The sequence below is a fragment of the Acanthochromis polyacanthus genome, chromosome 20 (assembly GCF_021347895.1).
Source record: "Acanthochromis polyacanthus isolate Apoly-LR-REF ecotype Palm Island chromosome 20, KAUST_Apoly_ChrSc, whole genome shotgun sequence".
Taxonomy (NCBI): Eukaryota; Metazoa; Chordata; class Actinopteri; family Pomacentridae; genus Acanthochromis; species Acanthochromis polyacanthus.
Window position 1 is genome coordinate 3,854,174 of NC_067132.1, and position 26,456 is coordinate 3,880,629.

The window sequence follows — 26,456 nt, forward strand, 5'->3', positions numbered from 1 at the left end:
AGCATTAAGCTAACGATGTTTGTGTTGTGTTTCATGTAAACAGCTGCCGTGTGTTGTGTTAATGTAATGTGGTATGTTTAGTTAATAAAACTGTCAGTGGAGACCTTAACATAATGCTTAGAAAACGTAAATGTGATGAAAACAGTAATGTTAAGGTTCTGTGTTAGTAGTTGTGAGTCTGATATTAAACTGGATCTAATCACTGACATGCTGCTGTGAAGGGATGAGTGAATGATGTGGATTTGATGGGGTTAAAATGAAGCAGACAAAACAATCCTAAATTCTTAAAGACTCATGCTGCCCAGAGGTTGGGTTTGATTGTTGAGATGCTCTCAGTGGGTTTTAAAATCGGCCTGAGGAATATGGAGGGACTTTTCCTGTGAAACTGCATTCTGACTGATATTCATTTAGAACACGTCTGTTTCTGCAGAGGATGGCCCGCTCTGGCATCAATGATACAATCCAACATTGAAGACATCCATCCATCCATTCTCTATACACCGCTTTATCCTCACTAGGGTCATGGGGGGTGCTGGAGTCTATCCCAGCTGACTCGGTGAAGGCAGGGGACACCCTGGACAGGTCACCAGTCTGTCACAGGGCTACATATACAGACACACAATCACACTCACATTCACACCTACGGACAATTTAGAGAAACCAATTAACCTCAGCATGTTTTTGGACTGTGGGAGGAAGCCGGAGTACCCGGAGAAAACCCACACATGTACAGGGAGAACATGCAAACTTCATGCAGAAAGATTTGAACCGGGGATCTTCTTGCTGCAAGGCGAATGTCCTAACCACTACTTCACTGTGCGGCCACATTGAAGACAGATTAAGTAAAAAAAATAAAACTTTCAGAAGGATTGTGTTTATTTCTGATTGAGGTCATTTGCGTTATGTTGTTGTGGTTTTTATGTGACGTACAGACCAGGATGAAATGTGTGTCAGAAGAATTGAACTTGGAAAGCTGGAGTTGTTTCTCAGCTCAGTCGTGTTCTGCAAGAGTTCAGGCCTTAGAGAACAATCTGCTGAAGTAGTCTGCCTGTCCTGGATAAGCAACTGAAGCACCACACTTCAATAAATGATTGCAAGACATTTTTCACTATATTCAACTGAGGGCACTGAAGTCAAAGTAGCAAAACATCAGGAGTTAAAAGGAAAGTTCGTCCAACTGAAAATATGAACTTCTTAACCAAAGTTGATGCAACATGTGAACCCTTAGTTGAATGAACTAAAAAATGGTGTTGCAGCTAGTTGCTTTACTCTTTAAAGTTTTCTCAGCTTTTCTTTTTTTTTGTTTCTTGTTTCTTGTAACTGCTGATAATTATTGATTTTACATCAGCTCTTTGGTGACCTGAATGATGATTTTAATGAGTCAGCAGCAAGTACAAAACAAAAAGAGAGAACAACTATTATAACTTCAGAATGGATGGTTTTTATCCCTATTCAGCATATCAGGAAATGTTCCACTCTTATGTCTGTATGCTGTCAGCAGCCTTACATTCAGAGATGCTCAACATGTTTCCTTCAGACAGAACAAGGCTAACTGCTTCTCAGTGTGTGTTGTGATTTATTTTTCTTTTTGTCTTCTTAGTGTCTTCTGTTGTTTTGTATGTTCTTTCTTGTTGGCTTTATTGTGGAGTTTGAATGAATTTCAAAGCAGCTTGAGTTTCTATTGACATTGCCATTCTCAGACAAAACTTTGCTGTTTGAAGAAGCTGGAGGACTGTATCCTAGCAACAGCAGTGACCCCTCCCCTCTCCTACACAGAGCGGGTGTTCACCTGTACACCTGTAGCCCCCTCCCTTTGCTACATGCATTCCTCCTCCCTTCTCATTGTTTCCAACCACCTGAGCTCACCGTGGCTGAAAAGCAGCAGCTGTTTCTCACCAGTTCTGTTTAGGAGTCGAGTGGAAACTAACCGATCATTTGGTTCCAATGGATCTTGTTTTGTTGCTGTTGCTGGTGTTTGTTCCTCCAGCTGTTCAGTGCTACAGCTCAGGTGTGGTCCTAGACAGCTGTGAAGACATGAAGCCTCGCCACAGCGGGTTGAGCCCACAAACAGGACTGTCGCCGTTCACTGTCACCACAGAACACAGCAGCTACAGACCTGGAGAGGAGGTCACAGGTAAGCTACGAACTGATTTAAACCCACACAATGAGGCTCTATACAGTCGTGTACAGTTGTTAGACATAAGAATCTTGAAAGCTTTCACAACTTAATCCACCAAGGACAAATTCTTTCTCAGTCCTGTGGCCCTGTAGCTCCAATAACTAAACTCTTCTTCACTCTTGTATCTCTCTGTGCAGAATGTTTGTAAGTTTCTTTTTAATATGTGTGTTTATTAGATTTTTTGTTTGGAAATTACAGCAAATCAAGCAGCAAAATATTATTTCATGCAACAATGCAAACATTTCCTCCCTACTGAAGTTTAAGAAAAATGTGTTAAAACAATAAAAATAAGATGAAAGTAAAGCAACCAACCAACCAAACAAAAAACACCTGAGGTATGATAGAGAGTATGTACATATCTATGAACACTTTCACTTTAATTACACTCCTCAGTTATAACACTGAGGAGTTTCTATGGTGTTTCTCAGGACATTATCTCCCCCCCACATGGACGTTCTACTCCCTCAGGACTTCCCCCTGCTGAAGCACATTACCAACATTGGCATCCTGTCTTAAAACACGTGTAGAAAGTCTCCAGGTGTCATCAAAGACATACTGTTTCCATCTAATGATGTCTGTTATCTTTTCCATTGTCATGTTTGATGCCGTCTTTTTAATCCACTTTCCAACTCTTGGTCCATCAACATTTTACCAATTAAGAGAACTGATGCGTTTAGCTTGTAATATACACATATCTACAAGTCTAGATTCCTTTCTCTGGAAGTGTGGGATAGTTGGATATACACCCAGAAGGAAAAAAATGGGGTCCAGTGGTAACTTCTTAGCTAATACTTCATCAATCATATTAATAATATCTTGCCAGAAGGGTTTCACTTTCACACATTCCTATATGTGGTGATACTTCGTTCCTCTCGCTTCCTTGCACTTAAACATATATCAAGGATGTTATTATTAAACAAGTGCAATGTGACTGTATGTATACATCAACCATTTATACTGAATAAGTTTCAGATTGCTGTTTGTTGTTTGTTTCTGAGCTTTCATACATGCCCCTTGCAGTCTGGAAGTGATATTTCATCACCTATATCTTCTATCCATGATCTCAACTCAAACATTTCTACACCGCTCTTGTTTTATTCAGTTTCTTATTCTTCTTGGACTCATGAACTGAGGACTGAGCTCACATTCACACACACATGCCCATCCACCCCTACAAGCCACCTCCACAAGCTTCCCACTAGTGATGCACAGTGGGCAGGAATCCCATGCGAAGCGCGCCACCGATGGCGCTGCAGCTGCATAGGAGACCGACTACTGTGCTGAGCTCCCTGTCCAATTACCCCCCACCCTTATCCCATCTGACCTTGTCTAATGTCATGCTTTGCTTGTTGCGGGTTTGTGTTTTTCAGGTTCCTTCTCAAATTGAATTTCCCAACCTTGGAGGTTTCATTTGGTATAGCGAACCTTTTTTTCATTTTACCCTCTGTTATCCCTACCCCAATTCCAAAAGTCTTTTTTTCCTTTTCCTCAAGACAGGCGTGCTCCTAAAGGTGCAGCAGCCTGAGATGGCAGGGCAGCTCAAATGAAATTTCATTGTATATGAAAGTGTGCAATGACAATAAAGGATTGATTGACTGATTGATTGATTGATTGATTGATTGATTGATTGATTGATTGATTGATTGATTGATTGATTGATTGATTGATTGATTGATTTTCATGTCTGGTACAGCTAAAGCACATTACCAGAAGAATACAATGAACATGATAAAAAATTCAGCTGATTCCATCATACTTTATGTCCTATCTGACATGCTTCAGCTTCATTGTATTCCAGGGTCTATAAGAGGACATTTCATGTCATCAGCAGCACTGCTCATGTAAAGGTCTAGAGTGGTTTCCTGCTGACATTCAAGCTGTAGCACAACTCAGAAGGTGTCAGCTCTCACATAACGCCTAAAAATAAAGAATTATGTGAAGCCACAAGGCAGCCATCTTGACACTGCTGGAAATTGTCATGAGTGAGAGACAGGTAGTGGAAAAACTGAAGATCTCCAAGACAGCCATTCATTACACCAAGAAAAAACAAGACCAACATGGTTCAAACTGCTAGCTGGTCAGGAAACGTCTTTCTACCACCAGATGACCGTCACTCATTCGTTCCTGTCAGGAATCATCCTCAGACCTCCAGGGACCTAAAAAATGAGTGAACACTGTGGAGAAATGGGACTTGTTTGACAAGGACAGTTGGAAAGCGACTTGTTGAAGCTGGTCTGAAGTCCCACAGAGCAGGAAGAAGCCCTTCATCAAGTAGAGGCAGAGGAAAGCCCCGTGACTCTTTGCTGGGATCACAAGGATTGGACTGTTGATGATTGGGCTAAGGTTCTCTTCAGTTTTCAGTTGATGTCCACTTCAGCCAACTTACTGGTTAGGAGGAAGCCTGGAGAAGCTACAAACCAGACTGTCTGTCCCTACAGTAAAACATGGGGGTGCATCAGTGACCATCTGGGGTAGTTTCAGTTTGGGTGGTTTGGAGTTTGGAGCTACTGTTGAAAAGAGTCTTCTTCCATCAGCTAGAAAACTCTTTCCTGCCTCCAATGACTGGATTTTCCAACAAGACAAGCCTGGATGGAGAACCAGAACATTGGATCCATGCCTTGGCTGCTCAATCGCCAGATCTAAATCCAACTGAAAACCTGTGGAAAATAATCAAATAAAAAATGGAGAACCACAAACCCCACACAAAGCAAATTATTTAGAATTAGTGCAACAGGAATGGGCTGCTGTGACAGCAGAACAATGTCAGAAGCTGATGGAGAGCATGAAGAGACGCATGGCTGCAGTCATCAGCAACAATGGTTATGAATCAGTACTAAGTCCTGTGTGGATCATGAGACTAAAACAGACAGAGAAGAAACGACGATGGAGTCAACGACTTCTTCGCACGGCGCTCTTCGCAAAAGGATATGTAGCAGTTTGATGCTATGTGGGTCCCATGTTTGATGATTTGCCTCCAGGAATCTCGGTCTGAGGCAGCAGCTTCCCAGGAGTGTGTTGGGATGTTAAAGGCAACAAGGTCACGTTTGAGAACATCCCTGTATCGCAGCTTTGGTCTTCCTTGTGGGCGAGGAGCATGTGCCAGTTCCCCATACATGATCTGGTTGGGAAGACGGTCTTTATCCATGCGGTGTACATGACCTTCCCAGCGTAGTCGACGGACACGGATGATGGTGTACATGTCCAGACTGCCAGTCATCGTAAGTACAACTGTGTTTGGTACCCGGTCCTTCCATGATATGCCAAGGATGGAACGGAGGCATCTGAAATGGAAGGCATTCAGGCGGTGTTCTTGCTTGCGGTAGGTAGTCCAAGTTTCACTACCATAAAGAAGAACGCTGAGGACACAGGCTTCGTATACCTTGACTTTGACTTTTACGGACAAGCTGTTGTTGTTCCATACACGAGAACTGAGTCGACCAAAAGTAGTTGCGGCTTTTCCAATTCGGGTGTTCAGCTCAATGTCCAAACAGAATTTGTTGGAGATGGTGGAACCCAGATAACAGAAATTTTCTACTACTGAGAGGAGGGTCTCATCTATGTGGATATGAGGAGCTGACAGGGTGTTTTGACCGAGCACTACTGTCTTGCCGAGACTGATTATCATACCAAACTCTTTGCAGGCTGCAGAAAAGGAGTCACACATACTCTGGATTTCATCTTGGGAGTGCGAGACAAAGGCCGCATCATCTGCGTACAGGAATTTGCGTAACAACACCTTGGAGATCTTGGTTTTGGCTCTGAGGTGTGACAAGTTGAAAAGCTTCCCATCTCTGCGTGTGTGGAGCAATACACCGGAGGGTACTTGGAAGGCACGTCTAATCAGGACAGAGAAGAAGATGCCAAACAGAGTGGGGGCTAGGATGCATCCTTGTTTGACTCCGCAGCGAATGTTGAACTCCTTTGATCTGGTGTTTTCAAACTGGATTGTGGCTCGCATATCGTCATGAAAAGCCATAATGATAGCGAGTAGAGTCTGAGGGCAACCAATGCGTTGAAGAATGGTGAACAGTCCCTGTCGGCTGACATAGTCGAAGGCTTTTGTTAGGTCAATAAACACCATGTAGAGTGGCTTTTGTTGCTCAATGCATTTCTCCTGGAGTTGGCGAATACAGAATACCATGTCTGATGTGCAGCGGCCAGATCTGAAACCACACTGACTCTCAGGAAAGACACGGTGGGCTACTAGTTAGAGTCTAGGTAGGATAGCCCGTGCCAACGTCTTCCCAACAATGCTCAACAGTGAGATGCCTCTATAGTTGTTGCAGTTTCGGCGATCTCTTTTATTTTTATACAAATTGATGAAGTTGGCATCTTTCAGATCTTGAGGAAGGAGCTGTTTTTCCCAGCATAGTAGAAAGAGGGACAGGCGTTCAGATTCCAGGGCTCCTCCACCATATTTTAGTAGTTCTGGTGTGATGCCGTCGGCTCCAGGGGCCTTGTTGTTCTTGAGAGCTTTGATAGCCAACTGGACTTCTTTCAAAGTTATTGGATTGTCAAGCTCATCCATGACAGAGAGCTGTGGTAAGGTCTCGTTGATAGCACTGATGTTGACATCGACCGGGTTGGCATAGAGTGAACTGTAATGTTCCACCCAGCAGTCCAGTTGTGATGGTAGATCATTGATCAGAGACCCGTCTACAGCGAGCAGCGGTGCAGTTTTCTTGGCGTTTGGTCCCAAGGCTTCTTTAATGCCACTATGCACACCTCTTATATTGCCAGTTGCAGCACATTTCTCAATACAGATGCTAAGGTTTAGCCAGTACATCTGTAAGGCAGTGCGGGTTAGACGTTGAACGTCACTCTTGGCACGCCTGAGTTTTACAACTGACGATCTGGTGCAGTGCTGAGCGACAAGGATCTTGGCTGTGCGCTTGGCTTCAATGGCTGGAGCAAGGATGTGAGCAGAGTCAAGAAACCAGTCGGGTTGAGTACGCTGCCTTTTGCCGAAGGAGCTTAGAGCTGACTCGGTGACTGTGGACTTGATGTTAGACCAGGCTTGCTGAGGGTCTGTTGCTGGTGGATTAGAGTTGAATTTATCCACCAAAAGCTGCTGATAGGTAGAGACACAGGTTGTGTCAGAGGCACGGGAAATGTCGACCCGAGCTGTTGGTTTGGGCTGAGCTGTGTGGAATTTCTTTGACTGCAGCTTGATTTTACAGCGAACAAGGGCATGATCTGTATCGCAATCTGCTGAATGCATACTGCGGCAGTTCATGACGTCACTCAATTGCCTCCTTCTGGTGATGATATGGTCAAGTTGATGCCAACGTCCAGAGCGAGGGTGCTTCCATGTAACCTTGGAGCGAGGTTTACCGGAGAAGAAAGAAGATAGAATACAGAGATTATTTCTGGCACAGAACCCCAGGAGGCGCTGTCCATTTTCATTTAGATTCCCCATGCCGTGGGAGCTGATCACATTTTGCCACGCTTCGTTGTCAGACCCGATTCTTGCGTTAAAATTGCCAAGAATAACAACGTTGTCTACGTTTGGAGTATTACGTAAGGTGTCCTCCAGAAGATTATAGAAATCATCCTTGGCGTCCGCAGTAGAGCATAACGGGGGAGCATAGCCACACAGAAACGTGGTGCAGCCTGCTTCAGAGCCCATACGGAGGGTGGACAGGGGGGGAGATATGGGGATAGGCTGTGTGATACAGTCCAGTAATCTGTTCCGAACCGTGCATTAGCCTCTCTCCATCTGGATAGCCAGTCCAGAATATGGTGTAATCAGATTCCCGGATCTGACCATCTTCATTAAGCCAAGTCTCGCTGAGAGCTGCGATGTCGACGCCGAGACGGCCGAGTTCTGTGTTGATAATGGCGGATTTACGAGGCTTTGGGTTTGTGAGGTCCAAATTAATGCCCATAGATCTAACATTCCAGGTTGCTAGAATTAATGTAGCAGTAGCGGGATGATGACCTGGTCGCGCCTGCTTTGCATGCGAACCCTGTCGAGCAACGACAGTCTTTTTGGTTAAAGACTCCCGATTTGCCAGTCGCTGAATTTGTGAAGAGCTGTCCATGTACAAGATGACGTTGAACGCCAGGGCAACAAGGTAATGAGTAAATGCTTGCCCATGACAAAGACTCATCTCTGGACCTAGCCAGTACCTAGTTCTGGCGGAATGCAAGTTGCATGACAGCCAGGGTAAAGGAAGGTTGCCCCGCAGTGATCTCCTAACTGGATCTGGTATTTGTCAACCGGTGACTCTTGTGAGTTCCTTCGCTTGTCAAAGTGCTGTAGGGTGCCAGGGGAACATTATGATGTGGCTGCCACAACCATACAACTGCTGACTCCTGCTGCCGGGTCAGCAAGTGGGTTTAAGTCCCACTATACCACTTTTTACCCATAGTTGGGATCTGGATTGGTAAGTGCCAGGACGTATCCACACACCAATGGGCCTGCACACTGTACCTCTGGGGCTCCAGATTGGTCCGAGATCCCCCACAGTTTAGCCTGGGGCCGCAGGGTACCCAGTTGCCATGGTGTGCCACGAGGAGGCGCTGTTGGAGTCTTGACTGGTAGATCCGTAAAGTCACCAGGAAGGGGCTTATGCACTCGACCCTTCTTTCCACCCTGAAAGGGGTTAGGTGACGCCTGCAGCTGGAAGCGAGAAATACAAGCAGACTACACTACACTATGCTACAGCACTACAGACTACAAGCCCTGTGTTAAAACACCACACCACAAATGTCTGATATCAGCTCTGAAATTAAACTCTTATGAGTCATTATCATTATATTTGTCTAAACAAATATACCTTTAGTGGTACCAGGCATTAAAATGAACAAGAAATTTGAGAAAATAAAAGTGGTTTAATCATTTTTTCTATGACTGTATAGTTTGAAGATTCATCAGATCCAGATATGAACAAATCATGCAGTAATGAAATTCAACCTTTATCATAACAATGTCCTATAGTTGCTGTCTCTAATGAGCAAGTAATAGGAGTAATAGGAGATGTAAGTTTCAAACATTTTAGCCTCTCCCCCAAGACAATGAAGTTTTGTTTGTGGTGACCATGGGGTGGACGCGGCTCAGATGACTGCATAATCTACGCTACACGGAATTAAGAGCTTTTATTGTGTTTTTCTTTTATCTTTATTTATTAGTTTACATTTCATCAACATGGTTAAAGAAACAACTGTAAATATTTGTTTACTGTGACGATTGCTTAAACCAGGGGTCAGCAACCTTTAACACTCAAAGAGCCAATTTGACCCGTTTCCCACAGAAAAACACCGGGAGCCGCAAAATCCTTTTGGCATTTAAAATGAAGACAACACTGCATATATCACTTTTTTTTAAACCTCTATGCCCTTGTTAATCAGTCGTGATTAATTAATTACAAAGCCTCTAATTAGATAGATTCATATTTTTTAATTGTGTCCTTCCACTAATATTTATCTTACTTGGTTAATGTCATTTTTGCTCCTGGACCTCATATGTTACGTAATGTTAGCTGGAAATCCATATTTTGCGAATGTCTATTTGACTTGTAAAATCGATTTATCGATTTATCTTAAGCTAATAACTTTTCTCTGGTAAGTTGATGCCCTATTTTCCAAGACTCCTCTGACTCTCTGACCTATTGCCTGGACGTGAAATCGAGCCGTGTTCTTGTGAGTAACGTGTATTACCCGATCATGATTACTTTTGACTCAAAGACGTGTCTTTCTTGGAGTGGAGCTTTAATATACAGACTTGCCATTCTTGAGTACAAAACGATGTGAAACTACAGGCGTTGCTTCTCCAGGAGTAAAACAAAAAAAGGCATGAAACGTGTGGGAATCGGAAGCTCCGTGTTGCCTCTCTGCAGGGGGAAAATCCCAGCAGCACATCCGGTGGAGTGACACGTCAAAATAAGAGCGGTAATTTCACAATAAAACTCTCTATATTAAAATGCATTGAAACGCGCCTGAAAGGCAGAACAATTTATTTTCCAAAGCTACAGGGAGCCAAAACAGAGGGCTGAAAGTGCTGCATGCGGCTCCGGAGCCACGGGTTGCCGACCTCTGGCTTAAACAGTACAGGAACTGACAGTTGATCACATTCACATCATTACTGGTTAGTTTTTACATCCAGTAATGCACAGTCTGGTTGCATCCTCTTTGATAGGAGATGCAAAGATTGAAAAGGTTCAGACTTTTTAAACATTTTAAATCTTTGGCTTCTTCTCAATTAGTAATGCCAAACGAGACAATTTAATGCCATATTTGAGGTATGAAAACTTATAATAGACACTTTCCTGCATTCTTTGACATTTATAAATCAAATAATAAAATATTTAAGTACATAGTTCAATCATTTATTTACTATGAAAATCATTTGAAGCTGCCCTAATCTAAAGGTTTATAAAGTGCACAGAAATGAAACACTATTTGTTTTAGTGCAAATGAAGTATCCTAACATCTGAATCAACCATCAGAAGGGATTTATTAACTGGAATGTTTTTTTGTTGTTGTCATTGTTTGTCCTCCCAGTCCAGCTCCAGGCCCCAGCCTCCACTCCATTCACTGGTTTCCTGTTACAGGCCAGAGAAGTGGGCGGGCGGTCCCCTGTGGGTTCCTATGCCGTGGCAGCCGGGCCCGTTCAGCTTCTCACCTGTGGCCAAACACCTGTGAGTTTCCTGTCATACAGCGGTTTGTGGTGTTGGCAATGTGCAGGCCTGTGGCAGACAACACAACATCCCACCACCTCTCACTTACACACGTGGACAAAATTGTTGGTACCCCTCAGTTAAAGAAGGAAAAACCCACAATTCTCACTGAAATCACTTGAAACTCACAAAAGTAACAATAAATAAAAATTTATTGAAAATTAAATAATCAAAAACAGCCATTACTTTTGAATTGTTGATTAACATAATTATTTAAAAAAACAAACTAATGAAACAGGCCTGGACAAAAATGATGGTACCTCTATAAAAGATTGAAAACTATTTGACCAGAGTGACATGATTAACTCAGGTGTGTCATTTAATTGACATCACAGGTGTTTCCAAACTCATAATCAGTCAGTCTGCCTATTTAAAGGGAGACAAGTAGTCACCCTGCTGTTTGGTGAAAAGGTGTGTACCACACTGAACATGGACAACAGAAAGCGAAGGAGAGAATTGTCCCAGGACATCCGAAAAAAAATTATAGACAAACATCTTAAAAGTAAAGGCTATAAGACCATCTCTAAACAGCTTGAAGTTCCTGTGACAACAGTGGCTCATATTATTCAGAAGTTCAAGACCCACGGGACAGTAGCCAACCTCCCTGGACGTGGCCGCAAGAGGAAAACTGATGACAAATTGAAGAGACGGATCGTTGGAATTGTATCCAAAGAGCCCAGAGCAACCTCCAAAGAAATTAAAGGTGAACTCCAAGGCCAAGGTACATCAGTGTCAGATCGCACCATTCGTCGTTGTTTGAGCCAAAGTGGACTTCATGGGAGACGACCAAGGAGGACACCACTGCTGAAAAAAACTCGTAAAAAAGCCAGACTGGAATTTGCAAAAATGCATGTTGACAAGCCACAAAGCTTCTGGGAGAATGTCCTTTGGACAGATGAGACCAAACTGGAGCTTTTTGGTAAGGCACATCAACTCTATGTTCATAGACTCAAAAACCAAGCATACGAAGAAAAGAACACTGTCCCTACGGTGAAACATGGAGGAGGCTCAGTAATGTTTTGGGGCTGCTTTGCTGCATCTGGCACAGGGTGTCTTGAAAGTGTGCAAGGTACAATGAAATCTGAAGACTATCAAGGCATTCTGGAGAGAAATGTGCTGCCTAGTGTCAGAAAGCTTGGTCTCAGTCGCAGGTCATGGGTCTTCCAACAGGACAACGATCCAAAACACACGGCCAAAAACACCCAAGAACGGCTGAGAGAAAAGCGTTGGACTATTCTAAAGTGGCCTTCTATGAGCCCAGATCTGAATCCCATTGAACATATGTGGAAGGAGCTGAAACATGCCATTTGGAGAAGACACCCATCAAACCTGAGACAACTGGAGCTGTTTGCTCATGAGGAGTGGGCCAAAATACCTGTTGACAGCTGCAGAACGCTCATTGACAAATACAGAAATCGTTTAATTGCAGTGATTGCCTCAAAAGGTTGTGCAACAAAATATTAAGTTATGGGTACCATCATTTTTGTCCAGCCCTATTTCATTAGTTTGTTTTTTTAAATAATTATGTTAATCAACAATTCAAAAGTGATGGCTGATTTTGATTATTTAATTTTCAATACATTTTTATTTATTGTTACTTTTGTGAATTTCAAGTGATTTCAGTGAGAATTGTGGGTTTTTCCTTCTTTAACTGAGGGGTACCAACAATTTTGTCCACGTGTGTACCTCTGGAAGATTTATTCATTTGTGATGTTTTGCTCTATTTGACCTTTATGTTTGACACTGACAATTACTCCACGGTAACTAAGACAGGGGTTTTCCTCTTCTTTTCTTTACATTAAAATATACTATATCACACAACACAACACACTTTCTCCTTGAAAATTTCACCTCAGTAATTCATAATGTCCATGCTAGTTGTGGTAAACTCACAGAGAAAGAAGGGTTTCTGGTAGAAAACCACTGTGATGTATTTTGTACTCATCGTTTGACGAACATAAAAGTATATTTTGAGAATAAAGAGGTGGCAGGTATTTCTAGCATTCTTTCAGAGCAGAGATTTACTACTATTTTGACTGTAAAGGTGTCTGTAATATTTGGTAAATTAATCTTAGTTTGCATACTGCTGTTGTTTGGGTACTGACTCTTTCCCTATCATTTTATTTATTTGTTGACTTTTTCCATAGTGGTTCAACAGATTGGCCAGATAATGAGGATGCTTCTGTTGGGTTTGGTAGCTTAAAGCTGGCTTTTCTGTGTGCAGTTTGCATGTTTTCTCTGTTCCTGTGTAGTTTATTCCGGGTTAATTATACTCTGAAAAGTGGCCCTTTCAGAGTGTATCATGCAGTGTCAGCATGGATAAGCTCAAGCTCCATGTGAATAATGTAGGTATAGCTAATGGTATTGTCAAGGGCATTCTGTGTTCCAGTGTAAATAAAATAGAATAGGTTGGATTATCTTTACTGTCCGTGTGATAGACTGGCAATCACGAGGTCCATCATTACGTCATTTCAGCAGCTCACATGGCCCTTCTCAGTTGCACAGTTTTCTATGTTGTGCACCACCAAACAACACGGACAGAGATGCGGAAAACTGGTGGAAGAACAGGAGCTCTAAGCAGCAGAAATTTAGAAGTATAGGCATTTATTCATCACACAGAAATCACCATGACAACCAGGTTATGAACAGTTCATGGTGTGAAATTAAAACTAACTGCTGAAATGCAGCGATTCAGTAAGATGCCATGCTGTATGTGGTGTAAAGGATGGCAAACTTCTTCTGTTCCAGTTTAGTTCTGTGGTAGACATGTGTTTGCGATACACTGGCCCCTGCAGTTTGGGAGCAGACCCATGAGTATAAAGCCACGCACATTCCAGCACATTTCCAAGCGTCTCATTTCCGTGTGTCACGTTCGTGTGGAAAGGATAACCCAGCCTTAAGTCAGCTGGGACAGGTTGTAGCCCCCCCGCAACCCTGCAGAGGATTTAGTGGTGTCTAGAAAATGCAGTAGATGGATCTTTTCCTTCAATGCAATTTGCAGCGAAACTGGTCATTGTTGTAGTGCATCATAAATGAATACAAAGTGCATAGGTAGTAGTGGGAATTCAGGTCCAGACAGTTAGTGAGTGTTTGACAGAGTTCAGTGTTCACCCATGGGTTCTGAGTTTGCCGTCATGATGGGCATCAGTGACCTTCTGGCCACAGCTCCTAACACCTTCCTCTACAGTGGAGGCTTTGAACACCACCCACTCAGATTGAATGTTACTGGTCTCCTCTGGGAGGCTTGAGAGATTCTTAGAAGTGTAAGCTGAAAACCACACATACAGAGACTTCACCCTCACTTCATGTCTGGATTAACCAGGACTGTCTGGCAGCCTTCCCCACCCTCAGAACAACTCAGCAGACATCTCTGCTGTAGTCTTCACCGGAGTGTCCGAGACATACAGGTGAGCATCGACCTTTGCCCTGAGGTGATCTGATACCAGGTACACTTATGAGTCACCTTATGATTGATCATGGTGTTTATGGCCAATCCAGGATTAGTACAAAAGTTCAATAATAGAACACCACCAGGGTTTAGATCAGACAGGCTGTTCCTCCCCATCACATTGCTCCAGGTTTCTCCATCATCGCCCCTCATGAGTGTTGAAGTCTTCCAGTAGAACTAGCGAGTCCACAGGCAGAACTCTTTCCAAGACCTCACCCAGAGATTCCAAGTCCAGGTTCTCTGAGCTGCTATTCAGTGTGTAAACACCGTCAACGGCTGCTCAGGGGGGCTGCTGTGCCTCAGCCGGTAGAGAGGGAATACTTGAAATGACAATTTTTACATTTTTTTGATCTTTAATTAGCCCTGTGACAGACTGGTGACCTGTCCAGGTGTCTCCTACTTTCGCTCCAAGTCAGCTGGGATAGACTCCAGCCCCCCATGACCCTGATGAGGATAAAACGGTGTTTAGATAATGGATAGATGGATGGACGAATGGATCTTTAATTAAATTTTTTTCATTGTACAATTTCATTGAACATTAAAGTGGCAGACATTCGAGAAGAGCATGAACTCGTATGTGTGTGTGTGTGTGTGTATGTGTGTCTGTGTGTGTCTCCAGAACTCAGCTATATCTCACACATCAGAATCTGCTAAGACCTACATTCAGGTGAAATGGAGATCAGAAGCATCAGAAGACCTGAAAGCTATTCAGTTCCGGTAAGGTTTATTTACTGCCATGCTTTAGTTTGCATCCAATGTCTTTCCATGTTGGGTCATTGAAACTGTTTTTGGATGTTCTGCAGTGCATCATTTGTCCAGAACTACAATACCTTCTGGGTTGGTGTAAGAAGCCCTACCCTGACCTTAACTAATGACTCTAATGGATCTCTAAGTCCTGCAACTACCAGCACTTCTAACACTACCCCAGCAGCAACCACGAAAGAAGCTGCACCACCTGCTGTAAGTAATAATGATCAGGGGTGAAAGTAGTTTTAAATTCTTGCCAGAACTATTAGTAATAATTCCGGACCGTTCCGGCTTACTTTCACCCCATTCCGTCGATGCTAACCATTGTAAATCCTGTTGAAAGTTTTTCAGAATTTCACGTGTAATTTATTGCTCGCCCCAGTGCAATAAATCAAGCGCACCTATTTGCTATTGGCTGCTACTGGCCATAACAATCGCTGTGTTACGGAAGTAGACATGCATGCGCACTCACGTACTGCTGACTGAACTCCGGTCGATATCTATGGATAGCAGGCAGGCCGGGCGGCGTACCGGCGTACCCATAGATACCGGTGGAAGAGCGGCGTACCGCCAGCAGATCTTTTCCCAGAACTGCGTTCCGCCACCAGATCTTTTGCCGGTACGCAGTTCCGGACCGTTCCGGCTTACTTTCACCCCTGATAATGATGGTTACAAACAGGCTTTTAAACAACCAAACCAGAAAGTGACCTGACAGATCCATCAGCCTAATACAACACAAATTGTAAATGTTCAAAGAGTAGAAAACAAACTGACTCCAAACTGCTCTTTGATTTCAGTTTTGAAGCAGCATCCATCAGCACTGAGACTCATGAAAGTCTAATATTCCCTTTCTGGCATTTTGCATCTCATCTCATGTTGGTGGTTCAGAATCCACTAATCCCAGTTTATTGCAGTTTGGTGTGTCCCTGTCAGTGTAGCTAATGTGGTGATATGGATCATACTGGCTTTGCATTTGGAGAGTTTTGAGGAAATGAGGTGTAGCACACACTGGCATGTATCTAAAAGACCTTTTTTTACATGGATCATTTTAAAGGTTTGTTTGCCTGCTGTGCATGTGTGATTCCAGTGAACACAGTACTGCAACATGGGCTAACATGTAAATGAAATACAGAAGCATGTCCTGTACTCCTGCACTCATTTAGCCAAGCTGAGGAACAGTTACATGTTTGAAGAAGAGTTCTGGGTGTTTTGAGTTTTGTGCATGGAATCTTCGGTTTGCCTACCTTTGGATTCATAACATAATGTACTGTTAGTCAGGGTGCTGTGGGTGGGTTGTTCTCCTATGACATGTTTGTCCAGCTTTAATTTTTCTTGTGTGTTTTTGTAGCTGAGTATCTCCAGTGCAGACTGCGGTGTGAGTAAGGTGTGCTTCAGTCAGCCTTCAGACTGTGATCCTGCCATCAGTGCTGGCTGTTATTTCTTGTCGGCTACGATGCTGTCTACCAGTGGTGCAGCCGTCCACTATGAGATGTCGGGATCTTCTAATGGTTACATCTCTTTTGGATTTTCTGATGATCAGATGATGGTAAGGTGAAGACAAAATGCTTGATTCTAGAACAATTTTTTCATGTTTCTTAACAAATGCAGTAAAGAAGCATTTTTGTTTTAATAGTACACATCTGTGAAAAATATCTGCAATGCAATTACTTCCTTACATATTTTATGATCAGCACAAATTCATTCACCAACGACAGTGAAATATTTTCCTTGACAGCATTAGACTTTGCTGAATGACGCCATAACCATAAATCACAACCTTAAAAGAGTTACTATAGATGTTCAGACATGTTGTTTATTCACAGTTTGCTGCTGACGACACATCCTGATATACTGTCCCACAATTCATGCACTTAATTCCAGTTCATGTATCTGTTCACTTTCTGAGAATCCAAGGGGCACCAGTGACATATCAACGACCAACTGAAGACCAAGATTTTCACATTGCAGAGAGCTGTATTGTTTGTTAGTTGCTCTGCATTTCAGATTTGGCCAGATTTGATTTTTTCTAAATGTGATTCACTCTTTGTGATTGTCTTGACTTCCTTCTTGTAGTACCTGTTTCAGGCAAAAGAAATCTTATTTGAGCCAAAACTAGATTGGCCCAAATTATTGTTGGGAGTAAACAACAAATTCAAAATCAAATTCTTTGGAAATTACGAAGCACATTTTTACTTCTTTATGTGGGAGGAAACTTGTTGATATAATGCATTGAAGTTAAAGGAAACACACAACAGAAACAATGTGTCTTGTTTCTTGAACTCAGTTCAATTTTATTCATATAGCACCAATCACAATTCAGATTATTTCAAGATGCTTTACAGAACCCATAAGGCCTGAAACCCCTAGAGCAGCCCGAAAGGAACAGTGGAGTAGGTAGAAACCTTGAGCAGAACCCGGCTCATATAGGGGAACCCATACAATTTAAAGCGTACTACTCCTGCATGCTTCCTTTTGTCTTTCCTCAGGGAGATGATGACATTTATATTTGTGGGATAAGCAGTGATGGACTGGTGTCGGTGCAGCATGCCTTTTCAACTGGACGTACAGCCCCACAAGCACTGCCTCTGGTACTGAACTTCTTCTCATGCCAATGATTTACTGAAGGACATGGTCAGAACATGAGCTTGTCAAACTGTGAAATATTTACTGTTCTGTTACTGCTAGGAGTGAGCATTCATTTGTTTGGCTTGACATTAATTATGAATTCTTACTGTAAAACAGGGAAATGTTACTGATGTACAAGCATCAGTGCAGGACAATGTGATCAGATGTTCCTTCACTTCCATGAACACTATTTCTACTCAGAGGACTTCTGGCTTCAACAAAACCTACCACCTCATGTTTGCCTATGGACCCAGCAACAACGGTAATGAAAACAGGGTGGAGGAGGAATGAACATAGTAGAATAGAATAGAATAGAATAGAATAGAATAGAATATATACTTTATTGATCCTTAATAGGAAATTAATTTGCAACAACAACATGTTAGCATAGGAGGTGAGGTGGGACTGAGCTGACGAAGGTGCCAGAGCTGGTAGGGGAGGGGCAAGCTCGAGAAGATGAAGGTAGAAGTTTGGGTTGGAGGAGATGGTGGACCTGGTCACTCCAGTGTCAGCATGTGCAGTAGGAGGAATGTAAACAGCGATGGCGATGATCACAGTGAACTCCCATGGCAGATAGCATGATCTCAGACTAACTGCTAACAGGTCAATGTCCTGCTACAGATCTGTTCTTTGATGGTAACAAGTGCAGGGTTCCACCATCTGTCAGTCACAAGCAGAGCAAGTCCTCCACCTCTCCTCTTAACACTCGTATAGTCCAGAAGCCTCTGACTCTGTTCTCGGTAATACAGTCTTTCAGCCATGTTTCATGTAAAACATGAGACTGCTTTCCTGTTAGAGTCTTTGGCTCCTGATGAGTGTCTGAAGCTCCTCCATCTTATCACCCATAGAGCCAACATTTCCAATAATAACAGACAGAAGAGTTGATCTATAAGCCTCTTTCCAAACTATCTCTCCCTTTCTCCTGTTCCTTTTTACTCCAGCTCACCTCTCTACGTCTCTTCTGTAGTAATTCCTTTGGAATGTCATGTTTTGGATATCTCAGTGAGATCAGAGGTTCCTGTTGGGAGTAAACAACAGTTTACAGCTGGCTCTGTTACTCCACAGGTAGAACTCCACCAGGTCTTCTCCACTCCATTTCCTCTTCTCACTCCAAGATAATCAAAAATAAGTAGAATAAAAAAAAAACACTTAAATCCCAACGATTGAAAAAAAAAGTTTGGCATCAAGAGAAAACAAACTACACTGAAAAAGACAGGACTAAAAAGCTGTTGTCACAGGCTGCTGCATCACCACCGCATCCTTGTTTTCTTTCAAACTCAAAAAAAAGGTACTGCTACTAGAGCATGGGTGTCATGTGTCTTTCAGAATTAACTCAGTCTTCTATCCATCCATCATCTGTATACCTCTGTAGGGTCATGGGGGGCTGGGGTCCTTAGAGTGAAGGCAGGGGACACCTGGACAGGTAACAGTCTATTACAGGACTACACATAGAGACAAACAATCACACTCACATTCACACCTACAGACAATTTAGCATGAGAACTGGAGAACCTGGAGAAAACCCACGCATGTACAGGGAGAACATGCAAACCCCACACAGAAAGACCGCAGGCTAAGAGGCAAACTCAGGACTTCCCAGCTGTGAGGCGACAGTACCAACCTCTGAACCATGTTTTAATTGATAGTTGTTGAATTTGTGCTGAAGAACTTAAACAATACACGTGGGGAGTTAATATCTGCACATAAGAAATAATATAATTTGCTTGTAATGATGTTGTTTTTTCACACTGACGCTTTTGTCACATAAATCTGAGAAATAGTGGAGATTCAGTGGAGGGAGTGTCAGGCAGTCAGATCAGTGTGACGAAAGTTTTAAATACTTCTGAAAAACTATGTAAAAAGGATTTCAAAAATAATGCCATGCATAGTTTAAATGCATCCATTAATTTTAAGAACCTCTGCTGCAGTTTGACCATTTCAGCCCAGCTCTTGTGTTTTCTGAAGACTGGCTTTTTTTTTTTTTTTTTTTTAATTTTGACATCCCAACATCATTTTAGTCTGTCAGTCCCTCACACAGCTGTTTAAGTTTCATATATATACAAATTCCTTTAGTCTTGTGTCTGAAAAGTGGCTTAATGCTTTGTTACTGTTAATAAGAGTATGTAGAACTGCTCCAGGACTGCTTTACATGTGAATTAGCAGGCATTGGAAGATGCAGTAGATTGTGGATTCTTGACATGTGCACTTTCAATGTGACCTCCAAATATCATCTGTTTAATCTGTCTGTGCTGCAGGACGAATCCAGTTCCATACGGGTACTTTCACCAGCACTGACAAGGTGGATATTTCCAGACCTGGGCTTGTCCAGAAAGCTGGGAGGCCTCACATTATCAAAGCACATGGTGAGACTCTGCCCAGAGAAGTTTAACAGTAAAACTAAACACTTTCCTTATTCCGTTATAACAGCCAGATATCAGCAGAGTTTGTTTGACACTTTGACAGCCATTCAATAAAAGCTCTTGTGAACAGTCGATGTGTGATGCTGTGATCAGCTGGTATACCACCAAACTAAAATATTTCAACTGATCGATGCAGTTAAATTTATTGTATTTATGTTCCAACAGATGAACTGTATGTCAGATGGTCACATAATTGCTGATTCTGTAAGAGTTTTACAAAAAAAAGGTTGGATATAGGTTTGGAGTTGGCAGAAACACCTGGGTAGTAGTCAGTTTACAGCTGGCTCTGTTACTTCACAGGTAGAACTCCACCAGGTCTTCTCCACTCCATTTCCTCTTCTCACTCCAAGATAATCACTTTCTGAGTAGTAGTTTTATTATATCTTTTATCATTTTTGCCAGACATATTGTTTGTATATACAAGCTCCAGCACGACTACGTTAAACTGAGTACAGTATTATAGAACAGTTCTGTTTTAAGAATACTCATCAAGTTTCTTCACGTTTTTGTACAGCTTTGCATATTATTTACAGATATTATTGCAGTTTCACAAAACTAAAATGTATTATTTTTTGTAGTGTGTGAGTTTAAGGTGTGTGTGCTCTGCTAAGTACAGTGAGGAATGTAGTGGACTTCCGTGTCCGTGCCAGAGGCAAACTACAACCCAGGTGAAATGTTAGGACAAAAGAAAGAGACTGATTCTGGGTCAATCAGACATCATGTTGTGTTTCAGGAGCTCTGATGCTGATCGCCTGGATGAGCACAGGATCACTGGGAATGATGGCAGCCCGATATCTGAGAGTGGGCATCGACCAGAAGCTGTGCGGCAAAGATGTTTGGTTTGTGGTGAGACTTAATGGATAAAACAATGCAACAGGTGTAATTTTTGGTATAATGTGTAGTTTATCCCACACTTGATCATTTTGACACAAAAGTCAGTCTTCCTTTCATTACTGAGATGCAGAAATGGACTTTTCAGTACTTTATATATGGCCATGTTTATTTCTGATGACAGACTCAATCAAAACATATTTCTGGAGAGATTCTGAGCCATTCTCTTTGCTGGAGGGGTTGTGTTGCTCTACCTTCCTCTTTGACGTCATCTGTGCAAAATGTATTTTTCTTGGCCATCATCTGACCAACTAATGTGTTCCCAACATTCATCAGTGTTCTTTTCACACATTTTAGTAAAGTTTCGTCTTGAAGGTTTGCATTTAAAGCAAGCAAAGCTCCTTCTTACACTCTGAATTGCCACATAACCTCTGATTTCTACTGATAACCTCCTTATCAAGTCTAAAGCTTCCCCTCTCTCTGTTGTTCAGAGGCAGATTGTATGAGTTGTGTATAGTCTGTGGTATCATTTGAGGATGACTGGCTGGTGTGGCTTGTTCTATACCTCCTGATTTCTACTGCAACTGTGTTTTGACAGATTTTTAGTTGGTCAACACTCTTCCATCGTCGTGTTCTATGTGCTTGTTCTCTACAGTACTATGTATTGTTTGTGTTTCTCCAGGTCCATGTGGTATTGATGGGTGTGACAGTAGCAGCCACCATCACTGCCTTCATCCTCTCTTTCTCGTATGTTAAGGCATGGTCTGGGGTCAGTACACCAGCATTGCTAGTACTCATCCTTTTTACAGCCTCTTGTGGTGATTTTTGGAGGTCTTGTGGTGTCTTCCATTTATGAAACTGAATGTACAAACAGAAACTTTTCACACTCTCAAGTGGTTGTTTATCGTGCAGTACCGTTCAAAAGTTTGGGGTCATCCACACAATTTCATGTTTTCCATGAAAACTCACACTTTTGTTCATCAGACATGGTGCAAAATTAACAGAAGGTATGGTCCAGACATCGAAAACAACACCATTAGCTAACACAATGTAGCATTAGAACACAGGAGTGATGGTTGCTGGAAATGTTCCTCTGTACCCCTATGGAGATATTCCACTAAAAATCAGCTGTTTACAGCTAGAATAGTCATTTACCACATTAACTATGTCTACACTGGATTTATCATTCATTTAATGTGATCTCCATTGAAAAAAACAGCTTTTTGTTTCCAAAATCGACAACATTTCTAAGTGACCCCAAACTTTTGAACGGTAGCGTACATCTTTTTCATCCAGTGACACTAAAAGTTTGGTTAGCTCATAGTTGGGGTAAAATGGCTGTTTGAATGAGGAAGAGGGGTCTCCACTATCATAATTACAATGTTACCCACTTTTTCACAATCATGGTTAAAGGAAACCAATATCAAACTTTCCATTTCATGAATGTGATACAGTCTTGTACAGACAGCTCTTTTCCCACTGAAGTCACATCTAGATCGGAGATTGTCATAGAACATTCTTGAAACATCTCTGCAGAACCTTAGATTTGAACGGTATGTTGACGTGACTAAATGTGTATTATTTTCAAAAACCCATAATTCTGTCTTTCTGCTATCCATAGAAACTTGAAAACAAGGTTTATTATATTGGATTAAGGGACTGCACAGTGGATCAGTGGTTAGCACCTAGAAGATCCCCAACCCTAATGAGGAGTAAGCGGTGTACAGATAATGGATGGTTGGATATTGGATTAAACATTTTTACAAATGTTGAGGAGTAGAGGACTCATGTGCTGTCAAGCACTGTATCTTTTCTTCACTATGGATGGATAGATACTTTAAGTGTTCAACAGCTTACATTAAGATTGGTATAAACTTATTATATTACAATATTATAAACAAAACACTTCCAATTTTAGAATCTATAGAAATACTAAATGTAATATACAGTATTTACACATTAAAGGCACAGTGATTTAAAGTGAGTTCAGTGATCTAAAGTGACTGTTGTAGTAAAACTACATAAGTACAGTATAGACATCCCATAATCACACTGGATCTGTCTTTATGTGGTCCATATGCAGATGCAGTTTGTCATTCTTCTCTTCATTTCACTACAAAAAATAAGTTCACCATTGAGTATGTAATGAACAAGGACGCTCGCAAATAACAAGAAGCATGTATAATTTCTTTTTATAAGACTGCCTTACAGTAACTTGATCCATTTGGGCCAAATAGAACAAACTGAAAAGACAAGGCTGGTAGTTTGAGTGATAGTGGGCTTCAGTTTATTCGATTATTTTGCTTAAAGGAGCAGTTTAAAGAGATACCGTCTGTTGTGTTTCTCGCATGCTCTCCTCAGACGTGTTTAATGTTTATCGGTGTGACCGGTGACTGACAGTGATGCTGGTTGTGGTTTTCAGGGCGTTCATCCTGTGCTGGGCTGCATTGTTCTGATCCTCTCAGTCCTCCAGCCCATACTGGCTCTGCTGCGCTGTGGACCCCAGCATCCACTGTAGGTCAACATATGTGTGATTTAACAGGTTCTCACACACATCAAAACACTAGAAAGAATCTCCTATAGAGTGAACTGTCATTTTATTTGAGTTCAGCAATTTTTGGTGTACCTAACAGACAATTATTTCAAAATCAACACATATTAATATGCCACTAAATAGCATAAAGAAAAAAAAAACTGTTTTATGGAAAATCCAGTGTTAAACAAGGATTTATCTATGTGTGAACTAAGCTCATCAGTGACATTACTAAAGCTGCACTAAGCAGAAATTTTGAAAAGGCAAAGAAAGAACTAATAAATTGAAAAATAAAGCCCTCCTTCTTCAGCTCCACCCTCTCTATGTTAAGCCCCTCCCACCAGACAAACATCATCACATGCACACACTACTTACATGCTAAAATAGTCAAGGCAAAACTCTACATTTTCTCTTAGGTCCTGTGAAAAAAATTTCACTCTTCGTCCTTCAAAGTTTGCTGTAGTGAGATGTTTATTGGTATTCCAGAATATGTTGGACTGACCAACACAGAGCTTAAGAAGGTAAGCCCATCCAGAACATTTGGAGAGTCCACATTCTATAGGGAGGGTCAGAGAGTAGGGAGGGAGGCCGTATGGAAACAAAAGGGTGAACAGCGGTTAATTTGAGTATGGTTGCTAATCAGTAACAGAAGGTAAGACAACAAAGAACAGAAGGTAACTGAATCAAGAGGTCTGGTAGACAACAAAAGGTAAGAGGAGGTCTGACAGACAGAAACCAATAACAAAAGATAAAAGAATTGTGGCTAACTGTGGGAAATGGAATGGTTCAAAAGTTTGGGGTCACTTAGAAATGTCCTTATTTTTGAAAGAAAAGCTTTTTTCCCCAATGACAATAAGATTAAATGAATGATAAATCCAGTGTAGACACTGTTAATGTGGTAAATGACTATTGTAGCTGTAAACAGCTGATTTTTAATGGAATATCTCCATAGGGGTACAGAGGAACATTTCCAGCAACCATCACTCCTGTGTTCTAATGCTACATTGTGTTAGCTAATGGTGCTGAAAGGCTCATTGATGAGTAGAAAACCCTTGTTCAGTTATGTTAGCACATGGATAAAAGTGGGAGTTTACATGGAAAACATGGAATTATGTGGGTGACCCCAAACTTTTGAATGGTAGTGTGGCTGTTGAATATTTTGTTTAACTTTCTGTTCCATTTTTGTGTCCCACCAGTTGGGCTCAGAGTTACTGTCTCCAAGTTGAAGAGCAAATATTAATTATTAGTAACACAAGTTGTTTCAGGCCACACTTGACAGCTGTTTGCTCTCACACAGACAGCCTTGTTGCAGCAGCGATATAATTTCATATTTTCCCTCTTGTGTTTGTCAGGAGAATTTTTTTCAACTGGACACATGCCTTAAATGGACTGGCAACTAAAGTTTTATCTGGTAAGTCCTCATCTACATTATTCTTGCATACACTTTTTCATGTAAAAATGTTCTAATGCAGATATACTGCCTGCTTGTAGTGGCAGCCATATTTACAGGCCTGAAGTTGATTGACAGCACTATCAACCAATGGCTGATGAAGGTGATGGGTGCTTTAGTTGGATGGGAAGTCTTGTTCTACATCCTGTTGGAGGCCCACTTAAAATGGAAAGTTAAGAGTAAAGGTAAATATGCTTTATTTTTTTAAAATTGTTAAATGGCTCTTGATAGCTACTAGATTATTGTGCTAAAAACAAAAATGTATTTCTCTTCTGAGCACCAATTATAATTCAGACAGGGCACTTTGTCAGATTTAGTCATCTGTTTTGGAACAACATGTATTTGTGTTTGGCCGTGACTCTGTTTGAATCTGAGCAAACATGACACAGACCCCCCAGCAGAGATTCAGAAATAAGTATGCCTTTGTATTTAGTTCTAGGCTTCATACAATAATCAACTGTTTAACTAATAAAATAAATAAAATTGAATTTATGAATTAAATTGAATTCAGATACACAAAGTTCATTTCTATTTAGCAAATTTCTCCTGGTTAATGGCATAAACTATTCTCTTTGCTTTGGATTCCAGATGCTACAACCACACTACTGGAATCCAACACGGTAAGACCTTAAAGTCTACAAGAAAGAAACAAACACAAAACACACCGATAATACAGATGTTTTCTACTGTACTTTGAATTGTTTCGTCAGGTTACAGTTGCTGTTTTACTGATGGCTCTGTTCTTCTTTGGAAACCTCTCTGTTCTGGTGGCTCTCCTGGTTGGAATTGGGATGTCATGAGCGAAAGAAGAGTCAAAGGAGAATTCCTACAACATATATAACATATATAAACATATTTACGAAACTAGTAGATGCATTTTTAGAGCTCGTCTGGTTTGTGAGTCCTTTCTCAAATAATAAAATATACAATTCATTATGAAGCCACATTTAACTTTAAATGTAGACGGAGATAGTTTCGGCTGCACAGTTTATATGCGAGTAGCCATGCGCTGATGTGTTTATTAAGAAGAAAGTTGTAGATTGTCATTATAATGTACCTGTACATAAGACTGTCACTTGTATTATGCAAAGGCTACTGCTTTGGTCTGTAGTTTACTCATCCAGACAGCAAGGCAATATGTGACTGTCACGAACTGGTGTGTAGAACCCAAGCAGCAGGCACAGACAGGTGGGTGAAATTAATAATGATTTAATGAAAATAAGAATATATGAACGGAAAAACTCTTAACGGAGGCAGGAGGAAAACAACGGGGAGGAGAAAATAAACTAAACCAAGGGCGGACCCGAAGGCTGAGGTAAACTAACATAAAACTAAATTACGGGGAAAGGTGACTCACAGAATGTCCAGAGATTGTCCAGTGTCTGACGGGCGGAAGAGGGGCAGAACAGACAGAGCCAAGGAAGAGATGTTGAAATGACTTTTGAAAATTTCCTTCTTGCTAATAAATGATATGAGTAGGGATGAATGTTTTTCATCATTTTCTTTTGTTGTTAAAAAAAATTTTTGTTTATATTCATTATG

General features: G+C 41.5%; 1 protein-coding gene across 1 annotated transcript; it reads left to right on the forward strand.

The window, feature by feature from the left end:
- Positions 1-1,885: 1,885 nt before the first annotated feature.
- zgc:163022 (putative ferric-chelate reductase 1) lies at positions 1,886-26,456 on the forward strand. The gene is made up of 15 exons (XM_051940431.1): positions 1,886-2,134; positions 10,685-10,821; positions 14,212-14,267; positions 15,112-15,238; positions 16,404-16,601; positions 17,542-17,643; positions 17,798-17,942; positions 19,936-20,043; positions 20,834-20,946; positions 21,614-21,700; positions 23,354-23,445; positions 24,817-24,875; positions 24,956-25,099; positions 25,503-25,534; positions 25,625-26,456. Exons 1-15 carry the CDS (start codon positions 1,945-1,947, stop codon positions 25,712-25,714), a joined length of 1,680 nt encoding a protein of 559 aa, XP_051796391.1. The 5' UTR covers positions 1,886-1,944; the 3' UTR covers positions 25,715-26,456.

What these genes read in the sequence shown, in the direction of transcription:
- zgc:163022 (XM_051940431.1), top strand. Translation starts at nt 1,945, where the DNA reads ATGGATCTTGTTTTGTTGCTGTTGCTGGTGTTTGTTCCTCCAGCTGTT. An exon ending in TTTCTGATGATCAGATGATG is followed by an intron (nt 16,602 to 17,541) that starts GTAAGGTGAAGA and finishes GTCTTTCCTCAG; the next exon opens with GGAGATGATGACATTTATAT. An exon ending in GCAAAGATGTTTGGTTTGTG is followed by an intron (nt 20,947 to 21,613) that starts GTGAGACTTAAT and finishes GTGTTTCTCCAG; the next exon opens with GTCCATGTGGTATTGATGGG.